The sequence below is a fragment of the Lissotriton helveticus genome, chromosome 5_1 (assembly GCF_964261635.1).
Source record: "Lissotriton helveticus chromosome 5_1, aLisHel1.1, whole genome shotgun sequence".
Classification (NCBI taxonomy): domain Eukaryota; kingdom Metazoa; phylum Chordata; class Amphibia; order Caudata; family Salamandridae; genus Lissotriton; species Lissotriton helveticus.
Window position 1 is genome coordinate 274,062,042 of NC_136065.1, and position 23,101 is coordinate 274,085,142.

The 23,101-nt window shown below is 41.2% G+C and overlaps 1 protein-coding gene across 1 annotated transcript in view; it reads right to left on the reverse strand.

The window, feature by feature from the left end:
• The window catches only part of TNFRSF1B (TNF receptor superfamily member 1B), a 239,739-nt gene that overhangs the window by 100,317 nt on the left and 116,321 nt on the right, over positions 1–23,101 (reverse strand). Inside the window, exon 4 of the mRNA XM_078642197.1 lies at positions 22,515–22,670. Within this exon, the coding sequence (XP_078498323.1) occupies positions 22,515–22,670 (156 nt within the window). The remainder of the gene's footprint in view (positions 1–22,514; positions 22,671–23,101) is intronic.

Here is a 23,101-nt window from a genome sequence, read left to right on the forward strand (position 1 = left end):
AAGCCTGGAGAATCAATTTCGGGGTTTGTCGGGGTATCCTGCTCAGGCACGGGCACACTTCGAACCAAGCACTCTGCCTTCAGGACTGAAAGGCCTGCCACAGGGATGACTTATAGGTTTTAAGTGTAGTGACCTCAGATATAAGGAAACGTATATCTGTCGTCAGAGGTGTATGCACCAACTTACACAGGCTGCAATGGCAGGCCTGTAGTTACAGTTTAAGTGGTCTCTTATGGGTGGCACAATACATGCTGCAGCCCATGGGTGAACCATGGTGCGCCTATGCCCTGGGTACCTTAGTAACATATCGTCGGGACTTACGAGTGTACACCAATAGCCTATTGTGGATGTACAGAAGTACTTACCATGGTCAAATTTAGGGTGAAAGCACAGGGACTGGTGTCCTGATTGGCAGAATTCCAGTCAGACTAGTCAAGAACATACTGACACCGAGCAAAAAGGTGGGGAATCATAAAAGCAGATAATACTTTCCTACAGGTATACAACTAGTTATTTTTGGGGAACTTTAAGGTTAATATTGTGGTTTATATAAACCATGATTACAATATTATTACATTAAATAGAGATGCAGTGTTTACATGTATCCCAGCTGCGTTCTGGAATAATGTTTTATGAAGCCTCGAAGTGAAAGAGGATGATGGCTTTTATTACCCACTCATAATTCAGACCTGTGTCAATCACTGTATTTTTTTGTGTTAAATTACTCTACAAAACTTTTCAACTGCTTTTATGAGCTTTGTGGTGACACTTAATAGAAAGTAAGAGGTAGATTTGACATAAATAATAGGTTACAGCCTGATAATAGGGTGGTGCGACCCTATACCCTTATACATCCCTAGTAGATAATAATTGGGACCTTATGTTCCTGACCTAGACATGGCTACGGGACGACTCTAACCCAGCTGTGATCTTAGCTATCCCCACGGACTATGGCATAGTCTGTGCTAATAGACAAAACAACAGACCAGGGGGAGGATTAGCGATCATCCATAAAGTGACATGGGAGATCACAACTTCCAATTTTGAGCAGATAGATAACACTGAAGGACTTCCCTTCTGTATTAAACGTTCTCCGTCCACCTCCTGCACGGGACTCTAGCTCTATAGACCCCCAGACTGTGGCCTTAGATCCTCCCTCACTCTTGATGATTATATCGCCCAGGCCAGCACACGGTACTCCAATTTCACGATTCTGGGCGATGTTAATTTTCATGTGGATGATTCGTCTTGCCCTGATAGTGTTAACTTCATCTCCTCGCTGGCCAGCTGCAATTTGACTCAACTAGTTTTATTTCGAACACATAAGGCAGGCCACTTTCTGATCCCTTTCCGGTTATACCTGAAGACCGGATGGAGAGCCGTCTCCATACCGAAAGACTTCAAAAGGAATTGGAGTAGGGTCGCCCCGGAGTCCCTTGCCTGGCATTTGCAGCACCTCATGCACTCCATTTCAAATAACCTCGAGATTAGCATCACAAGCCTAAATTAATGGGGTTAGCGATGCAATCGACTCAATTGCACCCTTGAGGCCTGTAAACTCCTCGAGAACGTCCCCTTCCGCTCCCTGGTTTTCTGAGGAGATTGGAGCCAAAAAATCTGAATGTAAAAGATTGAAACGTAATTGGAGATCAACCTATTGTAAGGAAAGCAAAATGAGCTACCAAGTAGCGCTAAAAGAATATTGCAAACTCCTCATTGCAAAAAAAAGAGACTTTCTTGCTGAACGCATTATTTGCGCAAAGAACTCTAGGGAGATCTTCAAGATAGTGAAGTCTTTTATGAGCCCCCTAGCGCTCACACACGCTAGACCCCCTTCACAGAAGCTATGTAAGTAGATCTCAAATTTCTTTGAAGAGAAAATCGCCCTGATTTATGCGTCCTTTCCAGCATCACCCTGTCTCCCAGAGGTGACTAATGCTAATAAACCAGGGCAGACTCATAGGCCAGTATTCTCGGAATTTGCCTCAATCCCCCTTTAAATGATATCTGGATCTACCACAATCAGACAAGGGGTCTTTTCATCAGTCTTGAAGCAGTCCTTTCTTCTCTCTATAGTGAAGAAAGCTAATGCTGACTCAGAAGTCACCAGCAATTTGAGGCCGATTTCTCTGCTCCCTGCCCCGGGAAAAGTTTTAGAAAAATTAGTACACTAGCAATTGGTAGCGTTCATCAAGTCCAATGGCCTATAGCATTAGTCCCAGTATGGCTTTTGCCCTGGATTCAGTACAGAATTCGTCCATATTGACATGGTGGATTTCATACGCTGGGCGGTGGATGGAGGCTCTAAGGCCATGTTGGTGCTGTTAGACTTGTCAGCAGCATTCAACACGGTGTCCCATCCCATCCTATTAGATCGCCTGAATAACATTGGCATCCAGGGGACAGCATTGAACTGGATTACATATTACTTGCATGGCCGTAACCAACAGGTCTTGACCAACCCTTTCACGTTAATGTCTATTTAACACCCCTGGCGAAGCTCATCACCAAAATGGGAATCATGGTGACATCCTACGCTGAAGACACTCAGCTGCTGTTTACTTTCAGCAGAATGTCAGACACCACCTTTGACCCGCTAAAAGAGTGCCTAAAAAACATCTCTGCTTGGATGAACTGCAATTTCCTAAAACTTAACTCTGACAAGACAGAAGTCTTGTTCTTTAACCAAGCTATTCCTCCCCGACAAACGTGTGGTGGCCAGCGGAACTGGGTGACACGCCAACTCCGAAGGACTCAAAAATCTGGGAGTGAGATGGGAGAAAGACCTGTCCCTCACTACCACGTAGAACTGGTTTCGGTGGCCTGTTTTAGCAAAATTAAAACCATCAGGAAATGTATTAATTTCCTACCAGACTCAACTCGCAAAACTGTGGTCCATGCTCTAATCACCTCCCACTTCGATTATCCATAGACTTCAGATTATTCAGAACGCGGTAGCCCGACTGGTCTGCAGGGTCCCGCTTCGACAACGCATCTCTCCTTACCTCAGGCAACTCCATTGGCTACCGATAGCCATACATATCGAATTCAAGGTCCTGACGTTTGCCTTTCGAGCGTATCAAGGGAAGGGGCCTATCTACCTGAGGAGGAGACTTCGGCCATTTCAACAAGAAAGACCTTTAAGGTCCAACCACAAACGCTATCTTTCCATCCCTCATTTTGCGAAAGCAAGAATGGAAGGTAGAACATTCGAGGTGGGAACCACCAAATGTTGGCATAGCCTCCCTTCGCATTTACGCACGATGCAGTCCGAACAGGAATTCAAAAAGGCCTTGAAGACCTGGCTTTTCAGTCGGAATGACTAGAATCGCACTTTCCTCTACCTTGATCCCATTTGGGGTAGCTGTGTGTTTTATACATGCCTTTCTTATTATTATTATGAGGTTTTTCTTGCAAATTGAGGAGGTTGGGCGCTTTCATGGGAGAGAGCATAATAGCGGGCCAATATCTGTCTATGGTATTCGACGGAGCCAGGAACGTCTATGGCCAGTATCTCAAACTGGATAGTGGCAATCAAAATTTGACACTGGCATGGCAGGATTGTGTTGGTCTACAACTTCAAAAGAAGATAACTCCCAACATACAAGAGATAAAATGAAAATTCCAAAGGATCTGGAATCAAGGTAAACTGCCACATGCAAAGGGCCAATGCCATCCATTCTAGGGTAAAAGGCAGCCTTCTTATTGTCCCTTTTAGACTGGAAAGGGGTAGATAGGGTGTCCCACAAAGTCAGGGGTAGTGTGGTAAGTGTTGTATTAGATGGAAGCTCACTACACTTACATTAGAATTTAACCCTCACAACCAAGACCTCTCCGCAACTTGGCAATGCGGAGTGCTGCACAGGGAAAAGAAGCCTCTGTGTCTTATGCTGGATAGATATATTGGGTCTGTCAGAAAAAGAGCTGTTTGTAAGATCCCCAACCAATAAGGTAGCTTCATGATCTTGGATACAGGCCACCTGGAAAAGCAGCCTGCAGACGATCATCTTTGCAAAGAGGACAAAGAATAGGCACCATTTTGTGCAAGTGCTCACAGTGTTCTCCACCTTTCATATGGCACATGGGCCATAAGTACGATGATTTTTAGTGGTTGCAAACTGACATTTGGGCCATTTGCGACTGCTAAAAAGTGTTGTAGCATGTATCAACCCTATTTTGCGAGTTGGTAACCTTTTACCGACTTGCAAAATAGGGTTTGCGAGTCACTAATAGGAAAGGGAGCGCCAAGGGCATCCCTTCCTAATAGAGAGTCGCAAGGCCATGTACGATTGTTTTGTGACTGGAATGCGGTCGCAAAACAATCACAGTTTACCACCTACTTCGAGTAGGTGGTAAGCCAGTCGCAAACAGGAAGTGGCCTCCAGGGAACCCCTTCTCCTTTGTGACTGGCAGCGAAAACACTTTTTACTGCCTACTCTTAAAAAATTAAACAGAAAGGTTTTATTTTTCATTTTTTAAATGCATCCCATTTTCCTTTAAGGAATACTGGCTGCATTAAAAAACAACTGCTTTATTTAAAAAGCAGTCACAGACCTGATGGTCTGCAGGCCATCATCCCTGTGAGTGCTGGCCATTCCCAACGGGGTCGCAAATTGCGACCTGCATCATGAATATTAATAAGGCAGGTCTCTTACAACCGATTTGGGAATCGCAAACTGTTTCTGAGACACTGTTGTACATTCAATTTTGCGACTCGCAAATTGTGAGTTGCTAAACATCGCAATTTGTGACTCACAAAATGAAATGGTCGTACATGTGGCCCATGGTATCCAAACCATACACACTTGTGCACCATGCCACACATTCAGAATGAAGTCTACAATTATGCTGTACCATGAGGTCCTACCATTAAAAACCTGTAGGCATTTACCTCCTTTGGGTTTGTGGTAAGATGTCCTGTAACTCTGAGCTAAACCCAGCTGCCACCAGGCCGTTGGTCTAAGGAATAGCTCCAAGTGACTTCCAGGGCACTGTAAACAGGGGACCTGATTCACAAAGGTAAACTTACACTCTTGTGTAAGTTTACGATTGTTTGCTGTTCACAAAGGTATTTTATGAGTAGTATATTTACAACTGAGGAATCTCCTATCTTTTTATGTGTGGAAACTACTTGTAAAATACCTTTTGTAAAATACTTTTTTGTGTAAGAGTAGGTATCCTTGTGTCCGTTTTCTGGTGCCTTTGTGAGCCCCAGTGTCATTGTAGAAGTGTTAGAATTCTACATGATGACACTGTTTGCTTATAAACTGCTTATTCCATCCTGAGTCCAATTTGAAACACAAAAAGGACGGATGAGCACTGTGGGCTGAGGATAAAGATGGAGAGATCATAAAAATGGAACAGAGGTAAATATACAATAATTTTACGATCCTTGGGCCTGATTGCGATGTTGGGCAGACCGTCACTGATGTCTGGCCGACAGACAGCCTTTCAGGCTAACTGCCGTATTTCGATGCATGCGGTTGGACCATCAGCAGTTGGGGGGAAGACTGCCGCCTCCCGCAGGATCTCAGATCCCGACAGGGCAGCAGTTGGAATTGTAGTCCCAACAAGAGGTGTTGCCCAAGCAGGCACCACCGTCAGGATTAAAATGTCCCTTTCTGACAACCTTTCCATGGTAGAAGGACTGCCGTGAACAGGCTGTCAGAAAGGGACTTTGGGGGCCCAAGTCAGGGCCCTGTCCATGATGGGCCACTGCAAAGTGACCCTGGGGGCACATGTAGTGCCCCCACACACATCCATGCACCATGTGCCATGAATCGCATGGTGCACCCCATGTTAAAGAGCACTCTCTGACTGCCAGCACGGTGGCCCTATTGTAATTGGTCAGTCAGGCCGCTGACTGCTTGTTGGGTAGTCTCCTGACCACAGTGATTGCGGTCAGCAGTACGACCACCAATATTGTAATCAGTGCCTTTGTGTTTTCTTCAGAGAGTGTTTATTTTTAGATTCAAAGACTGGTCTGACTATCTTAGTAGATGAGAGTTTGCATCCCCTTGATGCAAAGTAGTGCTCAGTGCAATTTAATATAAGAAACACCACCTTTTCAGTGCAAGATACTTTTTGCACTGGAAAGTAAATAGCTTTGTCAGACTTGTTGGAGGTGCAAAGTCTTAGTAAATTAGTAAGTATTAGTAAATCTGCCCCAATGTTTTTCCCAGAAATACAGGGAAAGAAAGAGAAGGCAGTGGTAGCTTCCAATTTTGAAAAGGGGAGATTTGACAAGTAAATCATGCATTTCACTAAAGCTACATTACAGTGACTCATGCAGCATTATGATTATTTTCTATATCACATTGTTTTTGTAGATGAGCATGCAGGAGCAGTCTCACTTGTCATTTGAAAATTAAAGAATGTGTTTGAACCAGGGGCGGCTCCTGATAATGATAATAACGAAACGCCTTATTATCATTCTCTTATTCCCTTCCTAGGTGCAGGGAGGGGCGGGCCAGAGCAGGGGCAGGGCAGGAGTGGTTTGCCCACTCCAAAGTATGCATGAATGTTTGACCGGCCGTCTTGGCCATTGCCCCACCAGGCTGCATTACACAGCCTGGTAGGGACACATGCAAAGGCTCCCCGTCTGAGCACCGAACCATGACGCTCAGACCAACCACAACGCTGCAATGCAGTGTTGTGATTGGCTTAGGGGAAATTAGAGGAACCAATCACAATGCTGTATTACAGCGTTGTGATTGTCATAGGGACCCTGGGAATCCGGCTGCTTGACCTGCGATGAGGAGACTGAAGAGGCTGCAGAGAGGCGGCGCGAGCAGCAGGTACGTTTTTCATATTTTTAATTTTTTTTATTTTCTACCCCACTCCGTCCCCACACCACCCCTCACCCCCACCACTGTTTCCTACTGGCCGCCCCTGGTTTGAAATTTGCTTTGCAACGTAATGCAGGTTTTTATTTTTACTTGCAGGCTGAACATTTTCTGAGGTAAAGAAAACAATAATGTGAGTTGAGATTTTATTTTGAAAGCTATTGCTTGTCAATGACCATGACATAAACCTACGAGCCCTGCCTGCTGCCATTTGCTTTTAGGGGAGAAAGGATTAGTAAGGGTTGCCTGGCCCCTCCAGGCCCCCTGTGGCTACCGCCCAGTAACAATGACAGACCAAGAGAAGCAAACACAAGGAGATGATGGACGGAGCACTGAAACTTTTCAGACACTCACCCCCAGTCACAGATCTGGGTTGAATCCATCATTGTTCTTTTGCTCACTTCACCTCCCCACTGCAGACCCTGCTATATGCAAATCAGTCTTGACCCTGTGCCTCATGGGAACAGTCTAGCCCGAACTGCCAAGCCAGGTCCTCCCTGAACTAGAAACAAGCATCCTGGGACCAAATTCAGGGTAACACCCCCGGTCAGCCAGGCTAGCTTGAATCCCGTGGCAAAGTGATCAAGGGACCCACGTCTGTGTATACCCTGCTAACTTAGGGCGAACAAAGCAAATACAAGGAGATGATGGACGGAGCGCTGAAACTTTTCAGACACTCACCCCCAGTCACAGATCTGGGTTGAATCTATCATTGTTCTTTAGCTCACTTCGCCACCCCAGTTCAGACCCAGCTACATGCAAATCAGTCTTGACCCTCTGCTTCAAGGGAACATTCCAGCCCGAACTGCCAAGCCAGGTCTTCCCTGGACCGGAAACAAGCATCCTGGGACCGGTTTCGGGGTAACACCCCTCATCAGCCAGGCTAGCTTGAGTACAGTGGCAAAGTGAGCAAGGGTCGCACGTCTGGGTATACCCTGTGGCTCATCAAGGAATTGAATACCCCTCTCGTCAAAGAGCACCGTCATACAACATGACAGTAATCAACTTTTATCGACCTCATTGAATCATATCCTGGTCTCATGGGCCCTATTTTGTGCTTCCTGCTAGGGTTTCACCTATATGGGTGCCACCACATTCCTAAATACCTGAAATTTAGTAAGAAACCCACAAAGGTATAGGGTTCGGTTTAGGGGTGAGTAATTTCATGGCTTGATATTGTCGTCAAGGCTCAATCAGTCCGAAAAATACCAGAAGAGTTGCAAGCAGGCCAGATGGGAAAGGGTGGGTAGCAAAACAAGTACAAGAACCCGAAAAAGCTGCCACTAAGCACTAATAGTAAGAAGGATGGGGGTCATTGGCAGACTGGTAGACTTGGCTTTATGCATCCCCATATTCATTGTGTGGTTCCCTAATGCCAGTCATCGAGACAGCATTATTTACTCAGACTCCTGCTATATCCAAGCACATGTTGTAGCCTGTTGATTTTCCACCAGGGTTTGACTTTCTACCTATTGAGCGCTTTGTTTGTCAGACGAATAGTTGGTCAGAAGCAAGAAAGGTTGCGTTGATTGCTTGGATCATCGACTTTCCATTTTTGTAGATCTTTGGCGTTGATTGCTTGGATCATCGACTTTCCATTTTTGTAGATCTTTATGGTAGATTTGAATGATTAGAGGAAGATCAAGAATTAGCAAATTGACAAAAGCCGTCCCCTTGTGGTGGAAATTGCAGCATTAGTGTTCACTTAAATTCAGGGAACATCCTAGCATATTACAGCGTTTTTTTACTTAGCCTCCTCAAAAAGTTAATTCAGTTGTGTAAAATCCCCTCCCGATCTCGATTTCGAGTCCCGTTTTAATTCTCAGGAGAATAATGAGTCCTTTGGGGTCTTTTCTGGGCCGGTATTCACCAGGAGACTCAACTCCACCTGTTTAACGCAGGTGGAATTTTGAGGTGCCCACAGGGAGAAAATGAGGAATGACGAGGGTACCAATGACAAGAAAAACAATCCCTATGTCATTCTTAATGTTAATGGGGACCCTCGTAATTCTCAGTTATGCTACCCTATGCATTTACTGCTGCCCCCACTACAGGTAGCTTGAGGGGAGCCGAATTACAGTTTGGTTACTGGGAACTGCGTAGTGACATTACAGGGCATCAAGGCTGGTGGGAATATTCCCCTATTATTTGAGGACATTTCACGGTCGTACACACACAGACACACTCTCAACGCGGTGTTTGCTCCGTGATTATTGCTGTGTTTTTTTTTTTTTTTTTACAGTGAGCATCCCTTGTGCACCTGCTCCCCTCAACAGTTTGCCCATGCGAAAAGTCATTCGGCAACAAAAAAAAAACGCACTACAAATTTCCCATACCATAACCCATGTGATCCTGGCCCCTCTTCCCCACACCACCGGCAACCGCAGCATTCAGCAAAAACAGGTGCTGCCTTCTCAAGCTGGAGACAGCGATGCTCCCCCTATTTAGATTTTACATTTTTATTCCTCTTGCAGTCTGTAGGAAGCTTTAGATTTTCCAGGATAGTGTGTTTCTGTGGCTGTTTGTGCAACATATGTATCATTTATGGATTGTAGTGTGAAGATGGCTCCTTCTGTGTAACTCTTGAGTTTAGTTTGTGGTTGGGTCAGGACTGAGAGCTGTGGAGTTCACTCGGAAATCAATGTTTCTATGTGTGGGTCATAGAAGGGGTTCAGAATACATGCTCACTCAATCCTTGGCCTCTCTGTAGAGTGCACAAAGCAATGGTCAGGTGTTCCAATTGTAACTGGGATTATATGTGAACGTGAATAAAGGAGGTACACAGCTGTCAAAACGTTGACAGCGAGAAAGTTAAAGAAAACACAGTGGGTGAGTGGGTGCATTGTGTGTGTGGGGGGATTGGTGAAGTGAAGGAGAAGCTTGCGAGAACTTGCAGGAGAGAATGAAAAGAGAGTGCTGAAGAGTAAAGAGATGAGGTTTTAGATATGCAGATTGAGTTTTTCAGAAAGATATGAGGAGAAAATCAGTGTAAATATCTGGCGGTCGCCAGTAGGTAGTTATAGTTAGGATTGATTTCCATAGGGAAATCGCAACATTCTATTTGGAATAACTTTGGCGCCGGTTGAGGAATCAGCCTGCATTTTTCAGCAACTTTGCCTCGCGGCTCTCCGCTCCTCCCCTGAAAGTTGTGGGGGGATTCGTCAAGCGGGGACCGAGATAAAAGGGGGGTCCCAAAACGTGTTTTCCCCATGTTAATTTCCATAGGGCGGTCTGTCGCACTTTTAGCTCGAACGGCTGAATGGATTTTCACCAAACTTGGCAAAATTATAGGGACTGGTAGCCCAATGTGCCTTTGCTATGTCTGAAGATATGTGCTCCAGAGGATTTTGAGTAATTTAGGATCAAAAAAATGTATATATCTAGAGCCGCGCCCCGGTACGCGTACCGGGGAGCGCTCTGGGCGCGCCACGCGACTTGCGCACGGCAAGCTGATTGGTTCTCGGGTGTCTGTAAACATTCGAAACAGTCCGCAGCGGCCGCCATCTTGTGTCTCGGTAGGATTGAGACACAAGAGGTGGCAAAAATCAAAGGGGGAAATGAGCAAAAGGGGGCAGGGTACACCCCCCCTGACCCCCTAGGTTTGATGTGGGGGCCATAAAAGTGTCCCGCGGGACAACATTTTTTTTTAATTTTGTTTCGATTTTCGCAGGGGGAGCGCCCGGTACGCGCACCGAGGAGCGTACCGGGGAGCGTACTTTGGTGAAAAATTGTGAAAATAATAGTGTAAAATAATCATTTTGAGTGATTACAGGTAGGGTAGCTCTGAAAAGAGCTTTTGGGTTCTGTGGCTGTTTTAGGTACCTACAAGTACGTCCCACACACACCCACACGCACACAACCCCACACCCCCACACCCACACACTCCCCACACACACCTCACACACGCACACTTCCACCCACACCCAAACACCCCACACCCCCACATCGACACCTTACACATCCACACCCACACCCACATCCCACACACCCACACTCAAACACACACCTCACCCCCCCAACACACACACACACACACACACACACACACACACACACAGATATCTCACAGACACACCCCACACATCCCCCACACACACCTCCCCCCCCACACACACACCTCACAGACACATCCACACATCCCACACATACATACACATCCTACACACATACCCCCCACACCCACACACACCCCACACACACCTCACACACCCACACTCCCACCTACACCCAAACACCCCACACACCCACACACACACCTTACACACCCACATCCCCACCCACACCCACATACCCCACACACCTATACACCTCATCCCCCACAGACACACACACACACACACACACATACACACCTCACAGACACACCCGCACATCCCCCACACACACCTCCCCCATCCCCACACATGGGGAAAACTCAGTGAAACACTAAAATAATAATTTAAAGTGCTTAGAGGAGGGTATCTCTGAATAGAGTTGTTGTGTTGTGTGGGTGATTTAAGTACCAACATGTAGGTACCAATGCAGAGTCTTAAATTCAATGTACACCGTTTCCTCTGTAGATAATTTGCATGTTGTTATAGAAGTTATTGTGGTATATGGAATCCATACCATAGTCTGTCAGGAAAGCAGAAAGAACATGGAGGCAGGAGATGAAAAAGAGATGTCAAATACACATTGGAGATAATATAGTGGGAGAAAGGAAGTATCTATGAGCAAAATTACTATGTAAAACAAAAAAGTTGCACAGTATACTATAAGTCTGACTTTACATTATAATCAATTTGGTACTAGTTTAAGAATTACATATAAAAATGAATAATGTGTCAAACTATTTTAGAATTATTAAATATAAATTTATTTTTGAGATTCATTTTCCAAATTAAATATAACGTCTAACATTTGACTGTCCGAAATGTCCTCTTTTTGAGTGAACATAACTTCCAACATTTGACTGTCAGAAACGTCCTCATATTGAATTAACAAATCCACAGATTCTACACATTGTAGAAGTTCATGGTCCCGTGATTCATCCATGAATTCCAAGCCATTGGGTTCAATGATTTCTTCATTGTTCATCTCTAGGACAATTTCAAAGGAAACGTTCTGTTCTCCTTCCATTTTTGTGCTGAAATTTGCATTAAAAAAAAAATCAGTAGAAATATGGCACTGTTGGGTTCAAGTTCAGACAGGTAGTTTTGATTTTTTAACAGTGAAGTTAACTTTGCGCAGTGTATGGTAACAGGCAGGAAGTAGAAATATAAAAAAGTGCCTGTGAAGAAACGTAAGTAAATTCATAATTATAGCAGAGAAGCCTAAGTCAATCCATAAATATAACAGAGGAGCCTATCTCTATCTATAACTATAGCAGAGGGACAGTAAATAACTATCAGAAAACGTTTTTACAAATTAACTTAAAGTGCCCCTTACAAATTATCAACTTACTTTACAGAGAGGTGAAGAAAACAAAATGCGAAAATCCTGTCAAGATGTACCTCAGGTAGTTGTAGTCAAAATGGCCGTGTTTCCCTCTCATTTTTCATTTATATTCATGTACATAACCAATCAAATGTCAGGAAAAAAAAGTAGAAAATGAAAGTAACATTTTAATTGGTTGTAAATTCTAACACTTCAGATGTGTTTTTGTGAAGTAATTTACCTCAGGGTATTTAGCGAGGTCTACAGGCTAAATGGCTCAATGGAATTCCATCGAATTTGGGAAAATAGTAGGGATTGGTATGTAGTATGAGCTATTCTATATTTGGTGAAAGTGTCTCCAGTGGTTTTTATGTAAATTAACTTTTAACATTTTTTTAGAGCGCTTCCCGGTGCGTGCCCCGGTACGCGTACCGGCAGCGCTACGGCAGTCCTCCATTTTGTTTTCGGTAGATTTAAGACAGAAAATGGAGGACAAACAACGTTGGGAATGGGTATAAGGGGGCATCGTAGGCACTCCTTGACCCTCTATGTTTTGTGAGGGGGTCTTAGGAGGCCCAAATAGGCAAAAAAAAAAAAAAAAAAAATTATTTTTCGCGGGGGGAGCGCCCGGTACGCGCACCGGGAAGCGTACCGGGGAGCGTACTATGGTGAAAAATAGTGAAAAAAGTTAGAAAAAGATAATCATTTGGAGTGATCAGAGATAGGGTAGCCCTGAAAAGGGCTTTTGGGTTCTGTGGCTGATTTAGGTACCTACAAGTAGGTACCAATGCACAGTCTTAAATTCAGGAGGAATATTCTATTCCCCTCATCTGAAAAGTGCACACCATCTCCCCTGTAGATATCTTGCATGTTGTAACGCAAGTTATTATTGTATATTGAACCCATTCCATAGTCTCTCATGTAAGCAGTAACAGATTTATTCACATGTTTCCGTGCTTTCTCAAATTGTGGACAAAATTGATTGGACCACTTCCATTTCTGTCTTTGGCATATATTGGAATATACCAAGGCAGTTTGAGGAAAAAGTGCCATCAATTGATCAAAGGTGTCCTTTAAAAGCATTTCCAGACCTACCCCAGTCAAAGTGCCCAAGTCATTTCCTCCACAGTGCACAATTAAAAGGTCAGGGTGTGGCAAATGCAAAAAGGTTTGCACCAATGGTATCAATTGGTGACATTTCAATCCTCTCTGGCCAATCCATTTAATCTTCACATTTGGTAAGTCAAGGTTGTAAAAATTTCTGGTAGCTGCATACCTTTGAGCCCAGTGGATATAGCTATGTCCAATAATCCGGACAGAATACATGGTGAGAGGAGATTCTGATGCAGTCAGATGAAGTGTGGAAAAGAAATGGCAGTTGGAACAATAGGAGTTTGCAAAAAAAAACCTGTGGAGTTTTAGTGCTCTTGAATCACAAGCAATGATTGGTAGAATGAGATAGTTGAAAACTGAAAGTTAGGGTGCATGGTTGTGTTCTGTGTAAGAAGTAATTTGAATGGTTAAAAAAAAGTCATTTAAAGAAACCTTGCACCAGAAAAGCTGGTGTATTCGCAGGTCAAACATCCTTGCTGAGGTGATTTGCAACATTGTAGAATACACTTTTAACCCTGGGAGCTCAGTGAGGAGGGAGTTGCTATGGTAACAGGTAGAAAGGGCTGAGGGGGGGAAGGGTGTTGGTTTGAAAATACAGAGGGAAGAGTTTTGATTGGTTACCATGAGCAATATGTGTGTAGAATTAGAGGTTTTCTGTGCCTTTATGGTTTGCAGTGCCTGGAGAACATACCTTTTGCTCTGCTAAAGAAATATTGGTGTGTGTATCTGACACTGTTCTGAATCTCCTAAAATATTTGTAAAGGTGAGTTATGATTCATTTAATATACATAGAGACTTGTATACTCTATGGAGAAGATTTGGAAGCAAATTGTGTTTTTTTAATGTTGCTTTGTGTCATGCTTTTTGATAATGCTTGGTAAAAAGTTTTTACTGCATAGAGTAATTGTATTTTGTAAAATTGTGAAGTTTTAGTAGTGACATGGAATGCTTCTACATAGGACCTGTGCTGTGTTTTTTAAATGTGATGTCAAAAACGATTTTGGGGAAAAATGAATGGCTTTTACATTTTTTAAAAGGAATAAAGAATCTGTGCATGTTTAAAGAAATATATTTGACTCTTTACAATGATGTTACCTGTGTTAACTCAGTGTAGGAAGCATATTGAGTTTGTTTGCATAGAGGAATTGTATTTTGTAAAATTGTGAAGCCACATGTGAATGCTTTTGCCTCAGTCTTATCCCTGCTGTGATATGATATAATATGAATGGTTTTTACATTTTTGAGTATAATGTGGCGCAGAGGTTTAAAAAGTGACGCATCTAACTACATGCGTCACTTTTTAAATATGGTGCAAAAAGGTACATGTTTGGGCTTTCCTGGAGAGCGTAGGTGGTGAGGCTTGTGTCTAAGAGTGCAGTGGACTAGGCTTCATGAAGCCTATCCCCGACTGCACTCTTAGACACAGGTGTCAATTTGACTTTTTATAATGATGTTACCTGTGTTAACTCAGTGTAGGAAGCATATTGAGTTTGTTTGCATAGAGGAATTGTATTTTGTAAAATAGTGAGGTTTCAGTAATGACATGGAATGCTTGTACATAGGAACTGTGCTGTGTTGAGTATGATGAAACAAAGATTTGTGCAGATCTAGATTGTGTTAAAGAATACAATAGGTTAAGAAGAGAGTATGCTCCACATTTGCCTCAATATCCTCTGATTGAAAAACGTGTGGTAGGCCGAAAAAGAATAAATGAGAGTAATTGCAGTGAGGTAGAAGCAAAAAGACAAAAAGTAGATGAAACTGTAATTGTAAGCAGAAGGAAAAAGTATTCTGTTGAGGATGTTGTTGGGATTTCAGTTTGAAAACAGTTCTGGTGTCAACTGCTATGCTAATGTAGTAGTTAATGTTGTTTTTTTTCTTCAAAATTTACAAAAACAGATTGTCGAAAATCAGGAACAAACATTGTGCTGTTTATTGAATTCTGTGTTAGAGAAATGTAGAAGTGATAGAGGAAAAATAGAAAGTGTTTCAGAAATTAGGAATCTTGTGCTGGTTCAGGTCAAAATCAATTTTCACAGATAATTGAGCAGGATTGTCAGGAATTTTTAATGTATATGTTTGATGTATTGGAAGATGAAGGAGTAGATATAAAAAATCTTTTTAACCTTTCTTATCAATGGCAACATGACTGTGATAACTGTGCTTCATCAAGTACTACTACAATAGACTCTGAAAGATTTATATATTTGACTTTACCAGACTGCAAATCTGTGCCTTTTAATAATCTAGTTAAAGCAGCTGATCACAATATGGTGTGTACCCAATGCAAGTCTACAATGCTGTCCACATTATTTCTACAAAGTTATGGTCACTATGTCATTTTAATGTTCCAACGATGTAGACCTGATGGAACTAAATTGACAACTTCTATTAAAAATTTCGTGGCATCTCAGTTATCGATATCAGGAAGAACCTTTGCAACTGTAGCTATTATTTTTCATGATGGTCCTTCTACAACATCAGGGCATTACACATGCTATTTAAAAACTTCTAAAGGTTGGACCCAATGTAACGATACTCATTTGACTTTCAAACAACGTTTGCCTTTTGGCTTTATAAATTCATACCTAGTGTTTTTACAGCCAAAATTTAGGTAAAAGTAATTGGCTACTGAAGACGGGAGCAGTTAATAAAGGTTATTTTGCTGTTTAAAAATATATTCTGAGTAAAAGTGATCCAGGCAATATAAAAAATTGACTTGTCATATAGGTATTGTAAGTGGATCTCATAGTATTTGATGTTAGTATTATACAAAATGATGAACATGAGTGAGTCAGAGATGGTTTTACAAATACTTAAATATTGTGAAAATGTTGTAGAGCCTTTCTTTCACAACATCGGGAAAAAGGTCATTTCAGAGTGCCTTAGAATTAATTTGTACATATACTCATACATCTGACACTATTTGGCCTAATGGAAAGGTGCAGGAATGAGTAAAGAGTCATGACTGAAAAAAGGAGTATATGAAAATATTGAAAATATTTCAGATGTTCTTGGAGCTTTTCTTCTAGAAAGTCAATGAAATGGATTTTTAAGTGAACAGCAAAGTACTTTCCAACGAGAAAAGGACCACCATGATACAGTATTTGGCCTCAAGGAAAAGTAAGTCAATCTAACTTTAGCGTACATTTGTCATTTGTCAGTATTTACGTTTTTTTTTAAAACACAATCTTTTAGATTGTGTTTTTTTTTCCCGCTGTCATATGATGAGTAATTTGAACTCACTGTTTTAAGTGAAATTCAATATATTCTCAGAACAGCAAAAATAAACTTTGTAACATGTTGTACAAGTTATTTTATACTTTGGATTGTGTAAATTAAATTGTATTCCCATTCTCTGACACTTATTTTCCTTTTTCCATCCTCTTTCAGCTCTTTTTAGTCACTTATAATGTCTTTCTCTCACTCTCTGTAACCCCCGTTCCCTTACTCCACTTCTTTGACAACCCCTCATTCTCATTTCAACTGTGTGTATCCCGTCTCTCGGGTGCATAACTTTTCAGCTTTCAGTCTCTCTGCTTTACTTCTCTTTTCCGTATTTTCCTCCTTTGCTCTTTTAGTAATTCCTGTTTACTCACTCAGCAGTATTATTGCACTCTATCACTCTAAATCACCCACTCTCCCTAGCTTATCTTTGTTTGCTCCTTACTTTTGACCTCTTCTTCCTATTTTTCGTTCACTACTTCTATGTCCTCAGTGTCTCACTCTACTTGTGTTATTTTCACTTGTGTTTATCTACCTTCTATCACTTCTTTTAACAACAACTTCACTGCTCCTCTCTCATCGTTCTTTATCCCATTTCTTTTACTCTGGTTCCATTACTATCCCTAATTTCCTTTCTTTCAATGTCCTTCTCTTTACTTTCATCACCAAATTATTTTTTCTCAGTACCACTGTTTTAGTCGTCTTCTCCTCTCTTTCCTTCTTTTTGCTCACTTACTCATTTCCTCACTCATTGTACTCCACCTCACTCAGTTTTTCTCTTAGTGTTTCTACCTTATAACTTCCTCAGTCCATTTTCCTCAATCGTTGTATATTATCCTGTCTCCCTTCATCCTTTCACTCTATGACTGTTCTTCATTTACTCTCAGTTATCTTCTATTCCTCATTCTTCTAAATGCATCCTTAATTAGACTGTTTTCTGTCTCAGTCATTATCTTTTTACTTACTTCTGTTTCCTGATTAAGTTTTGCTAACTCACATTGTTTTAGTATCTTTCTTACCTTCAGTTCATTTCTCTGTTCTTCTCTCTCTTTTTGTCAGTGAATCTATATGCCTTACTCTGTGTAATTTCCTCTTCTTCTATTTCTTTTTCTCTCTTTTTGTCCTTCTACCTTGTTTTATTTCCCTTTCTGTGTTCTTCACTCTAACTTTATTTCTAAATAGAGCGTTATGATTTTTAACCTCTTCATTTGTATCTTTTAATTTAAAATACATATTTTACTAATTATAACATATTTTTTCTTCTCTCTTTCACAGATACAAAGTGTAGTTAAAAAAATTAATTAAAGTTTTATTTATTATATGGTAAGTATGACTAAAAAATTGTAGTTTGTCATCACCCTTTGGTTTAAGCTCACTAACATTTTCTCAATCTACCACACTCCTGTGTCTTTACTCTGCTTCCCTCACTTATTCTTATTCTACATGTTTACTCCCCTTTTCCGATTTCCCATCTCATATTCAACTTCTTTCAATCCCTTTTCTTTACTTCACTTATCCTCTAATCCCTTCCTTTGCTTCTTCACTCATTCTCTTTTTCTTAATTATTTACCTTACTCCTACACATACACCTCATCCCCCTTCCAACACATACACACACCTGTAACATACACCCCACACACACCACACACATACATCATACACACAAAAAATCCTCCCACACACACTCCTCAAACACACACACACATTCCATACAAACACATACATCGCACATATTTACACCCACAGTCATACACTCCTCACACATATTTCACACACCCTCACCTCCACCCACACCGAAACACCCCACACAGCCACATCCACAGACACACCTTACACACCCACACTGCGACCTACACCCATTGACTCCCTAAAAGTCACACACACTGCATTACTTATCTTTTTTTGCTGTTTTACTCAAACCCATTCAGTTACTGTTTCCTTTACTCTCTTTGTCCTTTCTCTTTGTCACTCCACATGTGTTTTCGTAATTCAATTTTTCTCCCTCTTTCACCCCTCTTTACTTATACTACCTGGTCTTTACTCACTTTCCCTCATTGTTCTTTATTTATCGTGATTCAACCACTACCCTTCATTCTCCATTTTTTACTGTCTTTTCTTTTTCTTTTAACAGCCAATCACAGTCTCACACTATCTCTACTTTAGTGTTCTTCCTCTCTCTTCCTTTCTTTCGCTCCTTTAGTCATTTTACTTTTTTCACTTTCATCCAATTACACCTTCTCTATTTTTTACTATGTAATAAACAATCCCTCTGTGGTCCTCTTGTAGTTCTTTTTCTCTTAACATAACTATGTTTGTGTACTTTCCTCATGCTAACTGCTTCATTAAATTTTTTTCTTTTTTTGGGGGTGGCGCGCCCCGGTACGCGTACCCTAAGGACATTGCGCTTACCGGTGCGTTCACCGGTACGCGCCCCGGGAGCGCCCCAGGGTAAAAAAAAAATAAAAAAATGACATCATTATACAATATAAAATTCGCTTTAAAATGTATTATTTTTTATAACTATAAACATTTGCTATTAAAAAACCATTGAAATTCACTGAAAAAACCATAGGTTTCACACCAGTTATAGTTAGGAATTAGCATTTAAAAAACCTATTAAATTCACTGAAAAAACCATAGGTTTCACACCAGTTATAGTTAGCTGGAAATTTTACTCGCATAAAACCATTGAAATTCCCATGTTATAGTTAGTTGGACTCACTATAACTTGCGCGTGCAATGCACTGCTGATGACGTCACATATTACATCACTCATGACATGGTCAGTGACATCACTCATGACATCACTCATGACACCATCCAGTGAATGTGTGTCTTTCTGAAAAATAAATAATAGTGAGTAATGTTTAAATATTTAAATATATGTATTAATGTAACACTTTGTGTATAAGTGGCTGCATGGGTTGGTGTGTAGCTACATGTGTAGGTATATGCGTTATTAGATGTTTTTCTTAGTATCAGTATAAGTGTTTGTATGGTTTGGTGGCGGTATTACTTAGCACATAGATGCATGAATGACTGACTCTCTGTTTGTATGAGTTTTGAATACAGCACATGTGCAGGACTGTATGGGTGGATGAGTGTGTATATGTGTATGTTATTGAGTGATTGACTGTCTCACTAGTGTCTTTATCAGTAACTACATTTGTTTTAATGTAGTATATGTGAATATTGATGTATATAAGTGAGTATATGTGAGAGTGAGAGATTGTAAGAGTTCCTTTTTAAATTAGTATGTGTTTCTATAAGTGATTGTTTAAGAGAGTAAGTATGTGTAAGTTTCCTTAAAAGTAAAGTGGTAGTGTGTGTATAACTGTATATGCAAATAAATGGATGTTTAATAGTTTATCTGCATGTGTGAGTATGTGTGACAGTATCTTTTGGATGACTGTCGGTGTGTAACAGGATGTATAGGTGTATCACTACATATGATGAGTGAGTATATGTATGAGTGACTACATAGAACTGTTGGTGAATGAGTGGATGTGTATATAGATGGTGGAATTACTGAATTGGTTGTTGTAACTGGTATGGGTATCTCCATTTTTTTGAAAATTTTAGTTTCTATTTTTGAATATGTGTTTCAAGGGTTACATTACAGTGAAAGGAGGTCTGTCACTCTGTCACAAGGATGGGGATGATGTCATGAGTGATGTCATGAGTGATGTCACTGACCATGTCATGAGTGATGTAATATGTGACGTCATCAGCAGTGCATTGCATGCGCAAGTTATAGTGAGTCCAACTAACTATAACGTGGGAATTTCAATGGTTTTATGCGAGTAAAATTTCCAGCTAACTATAACTGGTGTGAAACCTATGGTTTTTTCAGTGAATTTAATAGGTTTTTTTAAATGCTAATTCCTAACTATAACGGGTGTGAAACCTATGGTTTTTTCAGTGTATATATATATATATATATATATATATATATATATATATATATATATATATATGTGTGTGTATATAGATATATATATCTCTATACACACATGCACATAAACACACACACACACACACACACGCACACACATATAATACATGCTCACAATCTTCGCGATCGCCCTTTGTAGGTGACACCGCCAGTTTTATCTTTGGTACCCTGTGTACCCCTCTATGAAGTTAATCTGCAGAATGCAGCACACATAGAAAGAGGAAGTAAAGAGGAAGAACACAAAGTCTTATGCACATCCCTTTGGCACATTGCCAGGTTTACAAACTCTTGGAAATTTGGGAATGCATGAAAATCCATGAGAGTTGCGTGGGAACACCCACACAATTCCCATGGAACACCTTCCGAGGGCAGGGTAACGCAATATAACGATTTGCACTTTGTCACATTACTCCTGATTTTTGGAGCTACTCAATGTGTCAAAAATCTGACTTAGGGTTTGAAGAGCGACGCAACCGGGCTATAAATATGGCCCTTAGTCTTAGTGTTTCATAAACTCCCTGGTTTTTGTCAGGATACTAACCATTGTTTCTATCAACTATCAACGAATAAAAAAAAGTATATTTTTCTTTTTCCTGCCATGTAATCACTCAATAGAAACAAATCTACACATTGTAATAGTTATGTTGTGGTTTCATGAACTGACGAAAACTAGAATTGAGAATTGTGTATGCTCATGTGTTGGTTACTCATTTCACAATATGTTTACAAGCCGCGTACATTGTGCGATTTTTGATAAGACACTGCCACCTACAGGATGTCAACTAAATCTTGCAAAATTATTAAAAATCTAACCAGGGACACTGGAGCAGTGGAGGCCAAACTATGAAACAGGAAACATGTGACCAGACCTATCAGTGACTCAGATATCATTGACAGCTATGGTGCTCTTAGAAAAAGAACAATAGCTCACTGTACAGAAACTAGCCAGTGCTATTAAAAAGTCTTAGTATCACCTGTTATCTACAGTGCTTAGAAAGAACAGAAATAAGGTATGAAGCCCTGTATTAAAACAAGCTATTATTATTGCTATGCATGAGGAGGTTAGCTTTCCACTGCATGGCACACAGTGCAGTATTTGTGGTGACATTAAGTGGTTCAATGTTCTAAATTTACACAGTTCAGCTGTTAAACATATTTCTGTACTGTATCTATTGATCTATTTGGGCACATCATAGAGTGATTTAACAAAATAATTGCTCTTTGAGCTGCAGTAGTCTACCATACTTAGGACACTGTTGAAACAGTGAAGTCTTAGATGATGAATTCCCACGGTCATTATCAGACCATTGTAGGTCATGAAGAACTAATAAGAGTAATGCCTGGCTCTTATGCAAGTAAGAGTTAGTAGGGGTCCTCCAGTGCGATTTTCTTGTGATTTTTGACATTCTCATGCCATTGCAGTGAGGAGTGGACTCACTCTAAATGGATCGATGCAATCAAACCACATTTTGCCTACAAAATTAGGAACATATGCGTCAAACTGCACCTTTGAAGTCCAGCTTTATACAAATGTCTTTTGGTAGTTCAAAAAATACAGCTAAAGTGGTTTTGCTCATACCCTTCACTAGCTTGGTCTATAATACATCATGTATTAGTCTTATGACTGAAGCCACTGGGTAGCACTTGCACTCTGAGAATTGCACCAGACCCCCTGGCTCTGAGGCACTGCTCCAGGACACATGTGGGCCTGAAAATGACCAAAGATGTTCCACTGAAGGTTACCAATGCTGGCATGGGACTCCTCAGGAAATACCCACAGCACACTCCACATAGAAGTGTACTGGTTAGTTGTCTCTCAGAGGGCACTGAATAATCCCATGAGTTTTGGTCATCACAAGGAACATCCCCAGCCACCCCCACATATCTGGTTAGGAAATTCAGAACAGTTTAAAGCCCCAGACTGTTACACCATGCCCGTATAAAAGCAGGCCAGCGCTTACCTGCTTCAGAGACTCCGAAGCCTTTCTGGCAGATGGTCCGATCAGCACACACCTGGCAGCTGGGGAACGACTCAAAGGCACAGAATTTGTCAGATGAACACCCACAGATTCTATTGTGAGAGGCATTGCATGCTTGAGTCTCTATAAGCCCAGAGTCTGAAAGGAAAGGAACAGATATAGAGTTTAAATAGTCCACTAATTTATCATGGCATCCTTAACCCCTTCAGCGCTAATGACAAGGGTAACTCGTCATGGACTTTCCATTGATTTCAATGGAAAGTCAATGGACCTCGCACACACCCCTTAGCAGCCAAGTGGTTAAGGTTAAGAAAATACATCAAAGTTATGGTCCAAATACATTCTTTCTCATTACCTATCTGTGAATAAGAGATAAATGTCCAACTAACAGGTTTATCTTTACACTCTTGCAAGGATTTCACTTGTGCATCACATACATTACACCCTTATCCGTGATTCGAGCCTGGACAGAATTCTCCATCATTTTCATCACCCATTTTCTTAAACTACTAGAGTTAAGTCTTGCAGGGTTTTGTCACCTGGCAACCAAACAACCATTGAGGTGGAGC